Source organism: Impatiens glandulifera, chromosome 3, assembly GCF_907164915.1.
Source record: "Impatiens glandulifera chromosome 3, dImpGla2.1, whole genome shotgun sequence".
Classification (NCBI taxonomy): Eukaryota; Viridiplantae; Streptophyta; class Magnoliopsida; order Ericales; family Balsaminaceae; genus Impatiens; species Impatiens glandulifera.
The window spans coordinates 30,611,996-30,623,902 of record NC_061864.1 but is presented as its reverse complement, the minus strand read 5'-3'; the positions used below and the strand labels follow the sequence as shown (position 1 = coordinate 30,623,902).

The window sequence follows — 11,907 nt, the reverse complement described above, 5'->3', positions numbered from 1 at the left end:
AGATTTGATTTGATTCAGTTTGATACAATTTGATTAGTTTAGTTGGATTTAATTTTCATGTCAATTTGATTCAATAGTTTAGTTGAATTTTCTTGGCACAACTTTGTTTGTTAGTCTTGATTTGATTTGAGATTTTCCATTTACTTTTAATTTGTCAAAAGTTTTTTTATTCATAAATTCTCTCTTTATCAAATTACTATAATTCTAACAACTAGCATGTATCTCGTGCATTTGCACAATTAATAATATAAAAAAATGTGAAAAAAATATTACGGTAAAATTTTTATGAACGGGTCAACCCACAATCCGACCCAAGTATCCATTACTCTAACATATATCCAAATTAACCACAGCTCTCGACCCGGCAATCCGGACACTTTAAAAATTAAGCATCATTATATATATATATATATATATAGATTAGTTAGTTAAAAAGTTGAACTTATATTGTTAAAATGTCACGCGTTTATTAAATTTTGGGTTTAATTTAAAATGTAAAGTGTTATTAGTCTAGTTGGTTAAAATGTTATACTTGTTTTGTTAGGTTGCAAGTTCGAACCATACCTATAGCATTTTTAATTTTATTTTTAACCGTTTTAAGTTTATGGGCGGGTCAACCCACAATCCGACCCAAGTATCCATTTACTCTCACATATATCCAAATAAACCACAGCTCTCGACCCGGCAATCCGGACACTTTAAAAATTAAGTATCATTATATATATATATATATATATATATATATATATATATATATATATATATATATATATATATATATATATATATATATATATATATATATATATATATATAGATTAGTTAGTTAAAAAGTTGAACTTATATTGTTAAAATTCACGCATTTATCAAATTTTGGGTTGAATTTAAAATATAAAGTGTTATAGCCTAGTTGGTTAAAATGTTATACTTGTTTTGTTAGGTTCCAAGTTCGAACCATACCTATAGCATTTTTAATTTTATTTTTAACCGTTTTAAGTTTATGGGCGGGTCAACCCACAATCCGACCCAAGTATCCATTTACTCTCACATACATCCAAATTAACCACAGCTCTCGACCCGACAATCCGGACACTTTAAAAATTAAGCATCATTATATATATATATATTAGTTAAAAAGTTGAACTTATATTGTTAAAATGTCACGCGTTTATCAAATTTTGGGTTTAATTTAAAATGTAAAGTGTTATTAGTCTAGTTGGTTAAAAGTTTATACTTGTTTTGTTAGGTTGCAAGTTCGAACCATACCTATAGCATTTTTTATTTTATTTTTAACCGTTTTAAGTTTATGGGCGGGTCAACCCACAATCCGACCCAAGTATCCATTTACTCTCACATATATCCAAATAAACCACAGCTCTCGATCCGGCAATCCGGACACTTTAAAAATTATGCATCATTATATATATATAGATTAGTTAGTTAAAAAGTTGAATTTATATTGTTAAAATGTCACGCATTTATCAAATACTGGGTTGAATTTAAAATATAAAGTGTTATAACCTAGTTGGTTAAAAGGTTATACTTGTTTTGTTATGTTCCAAGTTCGAACCATACCTATAGCATTTTTAATTATATTTTTAACCGTTTTAAGTTTATGGGCGGGTTAACACACAATCCGACCCAAGTATCCATTTACTCTCACATACAATCAAATTAACCACAGCTCTCGACCCGGCAATCCGGACACTTTAAAAATTAAGCATCATTATATATATAGATTAACCGTCTCTTCTAGCCTAGCGGTAAAATAGGTGAATATCTCTCAGGCCTCCATGAGGTCCTGAGTTCGAACCCGTTGCGGCAAGTTCTGCGCTTGGTTAAATAATTAAGTATGTTTGCGGATTATGTACTTTTCTAAAAAAAAAACAATTAAATTGTTTATTTTATTAACTAATACACTTTAAAAAAATCTTAATGTAAAAAACATTTTAATATTCAACAAACTAACCAATTCAAATTAATTATTTTTTTTAATCAAAAACAATTTTAAAAGAAATCTTAATAAAAAAACATTTTCATGTTCAACAAACTAACCAATTCAAATTAATTATTCTTTTTTTAATAAAAACAATTTTAAAAGAAAAACCCCAAAACAAATATATTTTATTTACAGGAAAAATTAATCCCAGTTAACTCAAATAAGAATTATATATGAAAAATTAATTTATAAAGAATATGAAATTATATTTATTAACTACAAACTTGCTTAAGTTTTATATTAAGGAATAATTAAGCATAAAAAACCAAATAAATCAATTAAACATTGTTAGTTACTAAATATTTTGAACCATAATAAATTTTGTCATAATTCATGAATTTGTAAGCACCATAATTTTTTTCTTTTTTAAATTCAAGTAATAACTAATCATTTAAATATAATTAAAATAACAAGAAACTCATTCAAATTAAATAAATATATTTGTAAAATGACCATAAAATAAAAGATTAACTCTATATCAAATAAATGAGCCATTCTAAATTTAAGAATTTTATTTCCTGTAGAAAGGGATAGAAATATACTCAAGAAGAGATATGGACCAAATAAAATCCTTCCGATCTAAATAAAAAGTAATGGGAAAAGGGAATTTGGTGAGGGAATAACTGGGAATAATGAAAAAATCAAATAATTTCTCTTTTTTTTTCTCTTTCCTCCCACTTTTACATTTTCCAACCAATGAAGTGATGACACATCATTCCCTCACCAAATTTCCTCACTAAATTTCCTCCTATATATATATATATATATATATATATTCATTATTGTGGGTTCAATAATATTCTTATCGATTGCTTCTATTTCGATTCTCTCGAAGGCGCATATTGAATGGCTGAAGAAACTCCAACCATTACGGTCCCTTTCCCTCTCAAGGATCGAGTGGCGATAGTGACAGGAGGATCTCGTGGTATTGGCCAAGCCATTGCCGTTCACCTTGCCTCCCTCGGTGCCAAACTAGTTATCAATTACTCATCTTCCAATTCCGACCAAGCTGATCAAGTTGTCTCCCAAATCAATTCTATCTCTCCCTCATCCGCTGTCGCCGTCAAGGCCGACGTATCCGATCCAGATCAGGTCAAGCACCTATTCGACACCGCAGAGTCTTCTTTCACCGGTTCACTTCTTCACATCCTGGTCAACTCTGCAGGAATCTTAGACGCCAAGTACCCAACTTTGTTCAACACTTCACTCGACGATTTCGACAGGACCTTCGCCGTGAACTGTAGAGGTTCGTTTCTATGCTGCAAGGAGGCTGCTAATAGGATAAAGAAGGGTGGAGGTGGGAGAATAATTTGTGTGACTACGTCTCTGGTGGCGGGGCTGAAACCAGGGATGGGAGCTTACACTGGGTCGAAGGCGGCGGTGGAAGCTATGGTGAGTATTTTGGCTAAGGAATTGAAAGGGACGGGCATAACGGCGAATTGTGTTGCGCCGGGACCAATTGCGACCGAGTTGTTCTTCGCTGGGAAGTCGGAGGAGATGATTGAGAGGATGGTGAGTGAGTGCCCTTTGGATAGGCTTGGAGAACCGAAAGATGTGGCTCCACTTGTTGGTTTCTTGGCCAGCGATGTTGGGGAATGGGTGAATGGACAGGTTATTCGTGTCAATGGTGGCTATGTCTAAATTTCTTTTTTTCTCTACATTTATTTAATTTTCTTATAATTTATGTTATACTTTAATATTGTACTAATTTCAAATATTATGATAATATATAAAAGACAAAATAAATAAATAAATAAAATAGTTGTCTAAAACATTTTAAATTAAAAAATAAAAAGGTCTGATTTAAACCTCTATTTATTATATTTAATTGTTAAATTAAATATATTTTGTTATGGGAGATCAAAATTTATTTTGTATTACATTGATAATTTTAAAAAAAATATAAAAATAATTGGGTCAGATTTTATATTTTTGTGCATAAATATTAAATTATAAATTCCTTTATAAAATTTTAATTTGAAATTAATTATATAAATATAATATTTATTTATTTCTTAAAAATATTTATATAAGTGATATTATAGTGGATGATTTAAGCGATCTAAGGGTCTCTGATTTTTTACTCTTGTTGAATAATTTTTTATGAGAATTTAAAATCTGGTCACAAGGAGTTAAACACATTGTCCGCAAACATACTTAATCATTTAACTAAGCGTAAAACTTGTTGTCAGACGGATTCAAATCTAGGATCTCTCAACGAGGCTGAGAATATTCACCTCTTGTTGTCGCTAAGTTAGAAGAAGAAATTTATTGAATGATTTTCAATGCTAAAACTCACGTATCTTTATATTATGTTTTAATTGGTTGATTGAAGACTGATATATTATAAATAAATCACTAAAATAGAAAGAAACTTTTTTAAATTACTATTTTAGAAGTTCTTTTTACCCACAAGTAATATTAGAATATGATATAATACTTGTGATATTTATAATAATAAAGAGAAATATGAGTAAAATGATTACTCTTAATAATTTTAACTATCATGTGTAGAAAGAGAATATGAAAAATCTCATTTAGGTCAGTTAACATAAAAATTTGATATATCTCAATTTAAATAATATTTTATTTTTTTTTTAAATTCAAAATAATAAAAAAAAAAAAAAGAGAAATTGTTAATCAAATTAGTTAGGACTAATTATTGTGATAATTAAATCATAATTAGAAAAATTAAATAAAAATAAAAAATAATTTGTAATGAAAATATTAAAATAAACTCAAAAGAGGTTAAAATAATTTAATTAAAATTTTAAACATAAATTATGTATAATTTATGGTTTAAAACAATTAAATAAATATATCAAAATACCCAAAAATAAAATAAATATACATAATTTTAATTATGTTTCCAAAATATTTTTGTGTATTAATTTGGTAAAGTAAAACACAAAAGGGTTAAAAATTCAATTTTAAATAAATCTTTTATTAAAAATATAAACAAATAATCATGTAGGACAGAAATTATGTTTAAACTTTGCAGTAGAATCTGTGGCCATCAGATGAGCGCTTGGTCTACATCCAACGCACTAGGACGCTCCACGCAACCAGTTGTAACCAAGGAAGTGCATCCGGGTCACACGGGATAAGCTAACGAGGACACTAACCTTGTTAGCCTAGACACCCAAACGCTAAACGGAACACCAATGTAGCGTTCATCTAAACAAAATGATGTCGTTTTGTTCTTCTTCTTCTTCGCAAACGCTGGAGGCCCGCGCTCGATGCCAACGACCTTCCAGAAGCTCTATCTTCTTCATCCTTCGTTCTTATCCTTCGAGATTTCACCCACAAGCATGTCTCTCCCTCGCCATCATTACCCCTAAGGTTGGAATTCAAAATCTACCCTAGACCTAGGCTACCGAGGACAAAACAAAATTCAAAGGATAAAATTTCAAAAGCAAAATCATTGACGAATTCAACTTCAATAACCGACCTGATTGAGTATAAATACTCCCTAGGTGTTGTTCTTCCAATCTATTGAACATAATCCAAGTATTACAGCCAATTAGAAGAATTTCAAATGAACTTCGTCGACTGATTTTTGTAGAAATTGCTCCGGCGATCTAGGCTTCAATTTAGGGTTTGGGAAAGCTTCCTACACATCATTGAATTCTTCTCCAATCACTAATAAGCTTCTAGTTCTTTCTATAGTCAAAATAAATCCCTAATTATTTTCTAAGCTTTATGTTGAAAGAGATTTCATTAATTCAACCTTAATAACCCAAATTTGATTTGAAAATCTGAAAATTTTGAATTTTGTGTTCTTGAGCTTTAAAATTGTAATTTTTTATTCAAATAGTTGCCTAATATATTTGTAAACATACAAAGATGATTTCCAGATCATATTACATCCATCCAATCATGTTTGATCCAACTGAAATATTTTTAAAAAATGAGTTTGAATTTCAGTTTTAAAAATTATTACAGAGCTTGATTGATGGTCTTATTTTGGTTGTGTTCAACTATAAACATCATTTCAAAGTTATTAGAACAAGAATTAAGCCATGAAGTGGCCTAAATGAAGAGTTATGAATTCTTGCCCTACAAATCGTGTTGAGAAATTGATCGACTTAGTGCTCGATTGATCGAGTGTAGGATTAGAAATTATGATCCCTACATCCATATGAGTTGTTTTCAACTTACAGATCATGTTTTCATGTTATGTATCAAAATTTACAAAACCTGCAATATTCCTACCAAATGAAGAACACTCCATCTTCTACGACCGAGTCCTGTAGGACCGAGGAGCGAGAAATAGGACCGAGAATCATCTGTCCTAACCGAGACCAAGGACCGAGAAAATTGACCTAGGACCGACACCTAGGACCGGTGTTCTTGAGCAAGGACCGAGAAATCTTACTGAGGATTCTCACTATGGACCAAGAGGTCTGATCTGGGACCGATACTCCTAAGTCCCACGACCTAGAAATCTTATACATGATCGCTCTAAATATTACTTGTTACTAACTCCAATTAATAGTTTGTCAACATTCACGTTCAAATTAACCTATTTGTTAATAGTATTACGATCATTTTATACATGATCACTTTAAACATTACTTGTTAATAACTCCCATGAAATGTTGGTCAATTTTTACGTTAAATATATATGTTGATAGTATCACGATCATTTATACGATCACTATAAACGTTACTTGTTAACTCTTGTGAATAGTTTGTTAACATTCACGTTAAAATTGAGAAGATGAATTGTTGATGATGATCTATCGGTTATAATGGGGTACTTCAATGTCACAAGATTCAGTAATGAAAGAGAGACAGAAACATATATTTCTCAAGATATGATGGAGTTTAATGAATGCATCAAGAATATAAACTACATAGAACCTTCGTGTTCTGGTAATTTGTTCTCTTGGTGGCAACAAGAGGGGTAGATAATATGCGAAAGAAAAATTGATCGAGAACTGGTGAATGAAAAATGGGTTGAGCTTTATCCAAAAAGCCAAATTCAGGTATTATATCTAGGCATTTATGATCACTACCCTTTCAAGTTATTTTAGTAAAAAGAAAAGAGACAAAAAGGCCTTTTAAATTCTTTAATTTCTAGATAAAAAATGAAGAATTAAAGAGGTTCTACAGGAAACTTGGAATATCAGAATCAACGGAGCAAAAATGTTCAAAGTTAGTGAGAAACTTGGACTCCTAAAAGTAAAGTTTAAAAATTTTGATCACAAGAGATATAGTAGAATTTCAAAAAGAGTAAAGGAAATTAGAATGAAGCTGGAGAACATACAAAGCAAATCACTGAGAACTCAAAATCTTGTCAATAATAGAGAGGAAGAAAAGGAGGCATTGACAAGATTTATAGATCTATGTGATATAGAAGAAAGTTTTGTAAAGCATAAATATAGAGAAAAATGACTTTTATTATGAGATAAGAATATTTATTTCTTTTATAAGAAATGCTCTTTAATAAATTTCGAGAACCAAGTTCTCATGCTTATTTGTTGTCAGCTGCTTTCTCTGGTAAAATGGAGGAGGAAGAAGAGGAAGTTCTGTGAGTAAAAATGGTGTACTTTTGACTGAATGTGACTGAACAGATGAACCTTTCCAATTTCCCTTCTGGGTATGGCTGAAACTGAAAGAGTAAAGACGAGAGAGAAAGAAAAAGAAAATCATAGAGAATGACAACAATTTCAAGATAGACTTCGTATTATTTGTTGTCAGCTGCTTCTCTAGTGTGATCACTTGGGTCAACTAACCAGGTATGTCTCAAAACTTACATATATGTATGGTATATGCATTGTTAATAATATCTCAAATCTGTTTTTTTCACTTGCAGGTTTAGAATTCTAAAATCTATTTTAGATGTTCATAATATCAAAAAGTTTAATTGGTGCAAATTTGTACTTGAAGGATTAGTTCAATCATGCGAAAAATGGAAGGCGCATGAAAAACGACATTTCCAAGGACCACAGACGTTCCTTATTGTAAGTTATCACTAATTTATTTCCGTGGTTGCAAATATAAATGGTTTTAACATATATATGTTTTCAGCAGTGCTACGTGTATAGGGTTAGCAATCCTGAACTGCGACTGAGAGTTGATGAGCGCCGATTTCCTACACTGTCATGTTGGGATGACACAAAATTGAAGCTTAGGTTGGATTCGGAGTCGGAAAATGGATGATTTAGACGTGGAAGCGATGTTGGATGCATTCCACTACCACTTCTTTAGAACGAGGAGACATATAGGGATGAGTGGGAGAACGAGGATGTAGATATGACAGATAGGGGTGGGGGAGAACGAGGAGGTAGATATGGCATATAGGGATGGGAGAGAACGAGGAGATAGATAGGGATGATGGGGGAGAACGAGGATGCAGATAGAGGGTGCTTGAGCCTAAGAAGGCAACGCCTAAAAAGGAAGCACCTAAGAATTGCAGCACCTTTGAATCCAGCATCTCTAAACGCAACAATTTTGAACGAATTGTCTTTTAACCGAAAATTGGTTTGCACTTCTAAATGTACACCAAATATTCACAAAGCCACACAAAATTTAGAAAATTTAAGTGTTGGCTGGGACACATCGCCATTGTATGACAACGCGATCCATATCTTATACAAAGCCATGGACAATGATAAACATTTTAGGGATGCCATGCATAAATACTTCAAAGATCGAACACCCGAAGTGGTGGCACCCTAAGTGGAGGTATCTAAAGTGGAGGTCCCCGAAGTTGGGTACCCGAAGTGGAAAATCGTTTACAAATGGTGGTTAGTGCTGTAAAAAGACCAGAAGTGGTGCCCAAACAAAAAGTCCGAAAAAATCCCCTACGGAATGTGAAAATTCCGGCATGTCTTCAATCTCCATATATGAAGAAGAACAAGCTAAAAAATCAAACTTACTTTGACTCTGTCCAAGTAATTCCTGAGATAAAATCATTTTGGGGTTCATTTTTTCAAATGAAGATGATGAGAACACGAGGTAATTAATGATGTTTATATTTCTTAGTTAGTTTAATGATGGTTTCTCTTCCCAAAAGGGTGGTTTCGGGTCCCAAAAAGGTGGTTTTGGGTCCTGAAATGGATGCTTTCTTGTCCCGAAATGGTGGTTTATGTGTTTTTTTCATTATGTGGTTTTTAGGAAGGAAGTGATGTATGAAACCGAGCATACCAAGATCATTGGGCATTTTCAGTCAATGAAAAATGGATGCCATGTTGAAACGGGTATTATTGATGCATGGGCACACATTACGTGTAATCATAGTAACTAAGGTCTACGGGAGTATTGTACTAAAAATAATAGAATAATAAGATGGATTGAATAAAAATTCAGACCAGACCCCTCTATTCTATATAGAAAAAAAAGACTCCTTTTTTACATAGTTGAAAGTTCCTATAACACGATTAACATAAAAAATCATTAATTTTTAGAAAAGGGAAAAGACCCTTGAATATAAAAAAATAAAGGGGGTTCTGAATTATGTAAAAAAATGAATAAATATAGAAAAGCCGGCTATCTTTCTTTTTTCTTGTTTAAACCAATGGTCTAATTGTGATGTTAATTGTATTTGCAGGTTTTTTTCTAGAGATTCACAAACTTTTAATGCACAAGTTATTGAAGAAATGAGATAATTCGAAATAACACCCGAAGAAATGAAAAATGCTAATCTCGTAAGTTCAATATTTTAATACATTCTGAATCTTGCTCATATATATCATATTTTAATATGACTTTGCAGATCTTTTTCCCAATTTTATATGAAAGTCACTATTATGTTGTTTGCATCAATATGCAAAAGAGAGTAATCGAAATCATCGACAACCTCCCACTGCCCAAAAAATGGCATGGAAAGATAAATATGTCACAACTCAGAAACTGGTAAGTTGAACGTGTTTGTATGTTGAAGTGTTTTCAAATCTATGTTTATTAACTTCATTGGTAAAACAGATAGAAACATTTGTGGAGTTCTTCAAAACTATCGACCTGAACATCGCAACCAAAATTGCTAAATTCCCGTTCAAAGTTTTGAAATTAGCTTGGCAAGACAATTCAAATACAACAGATTGCGCAATATACTGTATGAGATGTATGAGACATATTCAAACTTATTTGGGCGATGCAAAGTGGGATTGTGGTATAAACATAACAAATGTAAGTTACATATTTCACATTTTGATTGTTTTATGATTCTTTAATAACTGCTAAATTTTTTTTTGTAGCAAGCGGATTGCTTGAAGCTTTGCGAGTGAAATTTTGTGCGACCATCGTTAGGTCAACTTTAAACAAAAATTTGAACAATATTTTTAAGAGATATATGAAAATTATAAAAGTAGATTGTCCTGAAATGTATGAGTTATATTTATATAAGTAGTACATTGTGGTATTTTGTAGTCTTCAATTATGTTCAATTTTCTAGTCTTCAATTTGTTTCGATTTTTTAGTCTTCAATTCTTTTCGATTTTGTGACAAAACGTTCATTTCGGGACAAGAAACCACCCTTCGGAACAAGAAACCAACCTTTCAGGACGAGAAACACCCTTTTGGGTCCTGAAACCACCCATTTCGGGTCTTGAAACCACCCTTTTGGGAAGAGAACATCCATTTCGGGAAGAAAAACATCCATTTCGAGTCCCGAAACTACCCTTTTAAGTCCCGAGACTAAAATTTCGAGAAAAGAAACAACTATTTCGGATCCCGAAGCCACCCTTTTGGGACAAAAAACCACCATTTCTTAAAGAAATTCAAAGTTACAAAGTTATCTTAAAGAAATTCAAAGTTACAAAGTTATTTTAAAGAAATTCAAAGTTATAACATGCATGATCATATAATTACTATCTTCGTTGAATGTTATCCCCACACGTATTATCTTCGACATATATTTGAGAGGACAAAAGTGATGGAGATGGAGATACTTTTGTGCTTTTGTCTTTAAATGCTTATGTGCTTCCATGATTAAGTGACATAAACTTTAAGTGACATAAACTGTTCCATCAATCATTTTTTGCTGTTTATCCAAAAAGAACAATTGTCTTCAGATTTTACTCCAACTTGTTGAACTTCTTGCATCAATCGAGTTAGACTATTATGACGTTTTTTTTCTTCCATAGACATATCTGAATCATAAATATTGATGATAGTTTGATACCCACACTTAATATATTTATGCCACCGGTCCATTATATAACACATTAGTACCTCATTCACCCTCATTTTCTTCAACACAGCCATGATATGCCTACACAAAATACCTCTAAACTCAAACAATTGACATTGACATTTAACATTACAGTCCATTTCCGTATAATGCACTTTGTAAGAAATATCTCTTACATGTTCTCCATTAACCCCCAAAATGATTTCCTCAACTCTAAATATACAAATTGTCCCTTCCTCTTCAATGACTGAGATGTCGCACAACATCAACCCTCTAACTTCTTCTTGAACCAACCTAAATATATCTGGAGTATAGAAGGTTTGGTACTGCCTTTTAAAGGAAAATCCACTGACGGTTGGTATCAAAGAATTAAACGATTTAAAATCCAATTTCTTTTCTCTCTCGATATTTCTCAACAGAGCCCTATCATATTGCTCGACGAATTGTTTGAGTGATATTTTGGACTGCACGTAGTCATCAAAGAAGGCGTTCATACTTTCACTCCGTTGAAATGTTGACATCCCGACCCAAAATTGTCATTTCACATAAACAAGTATCTATTTAGATCTTTCCAAAAATAAAGATTTCAACCAGACATTATCTTCCAACTGATAATTATCTATTAGTCTAATCCAATCCTCTTCGCATTGTTGAATATTTATGGAGTTGTATACTATGTTTTTCAGCCTCTTTTTTATTAGATGGTATTCAGTATGGCTTCCAAGTTTTATATGAAGTTTTTCTTCATTATATGCCACAAACAAAATCG

At 31.9% G+C, this 11,907-nt stretch overlaps 1 protein-coding gene across 1 annotated transcript; it reads left to right on the top strand.

Moving 5' to 3' along the window:
• Positions 1-2,789: 2,789 nt before the first annotated feature.
• LOC124931670 (NADPH-dependent aldehyde reductase-like protein, chloroplastic) lies at positions 2,790-3,688 on the top strand. The gene has a single exon (XM_047472193.1). The coding sequence runs from the start codon at positions 2,846-2,848 to the stop codon at positions 3,638-3,640; it is 795 nt and encodes a 264-aa protein (XP_047328149.1). The 5' UTR covers positions 2,790-2,845; the 3' UTR covers positions 3,641-3,688.
• The last annotated feature ends 8,219 nt before the right edge of the window (positions 3,689-11,907 follow it).

What these genes read in the sequence shown, in the direction of transcription:
- LOC124931670 (XM_047472193.1), top strand. Translation starts at nt 2,846, where the DNA reads ATGGCTGAAGAAACTCCAACCATTACGGTCCCTTTCCCTCTCAAGGAT.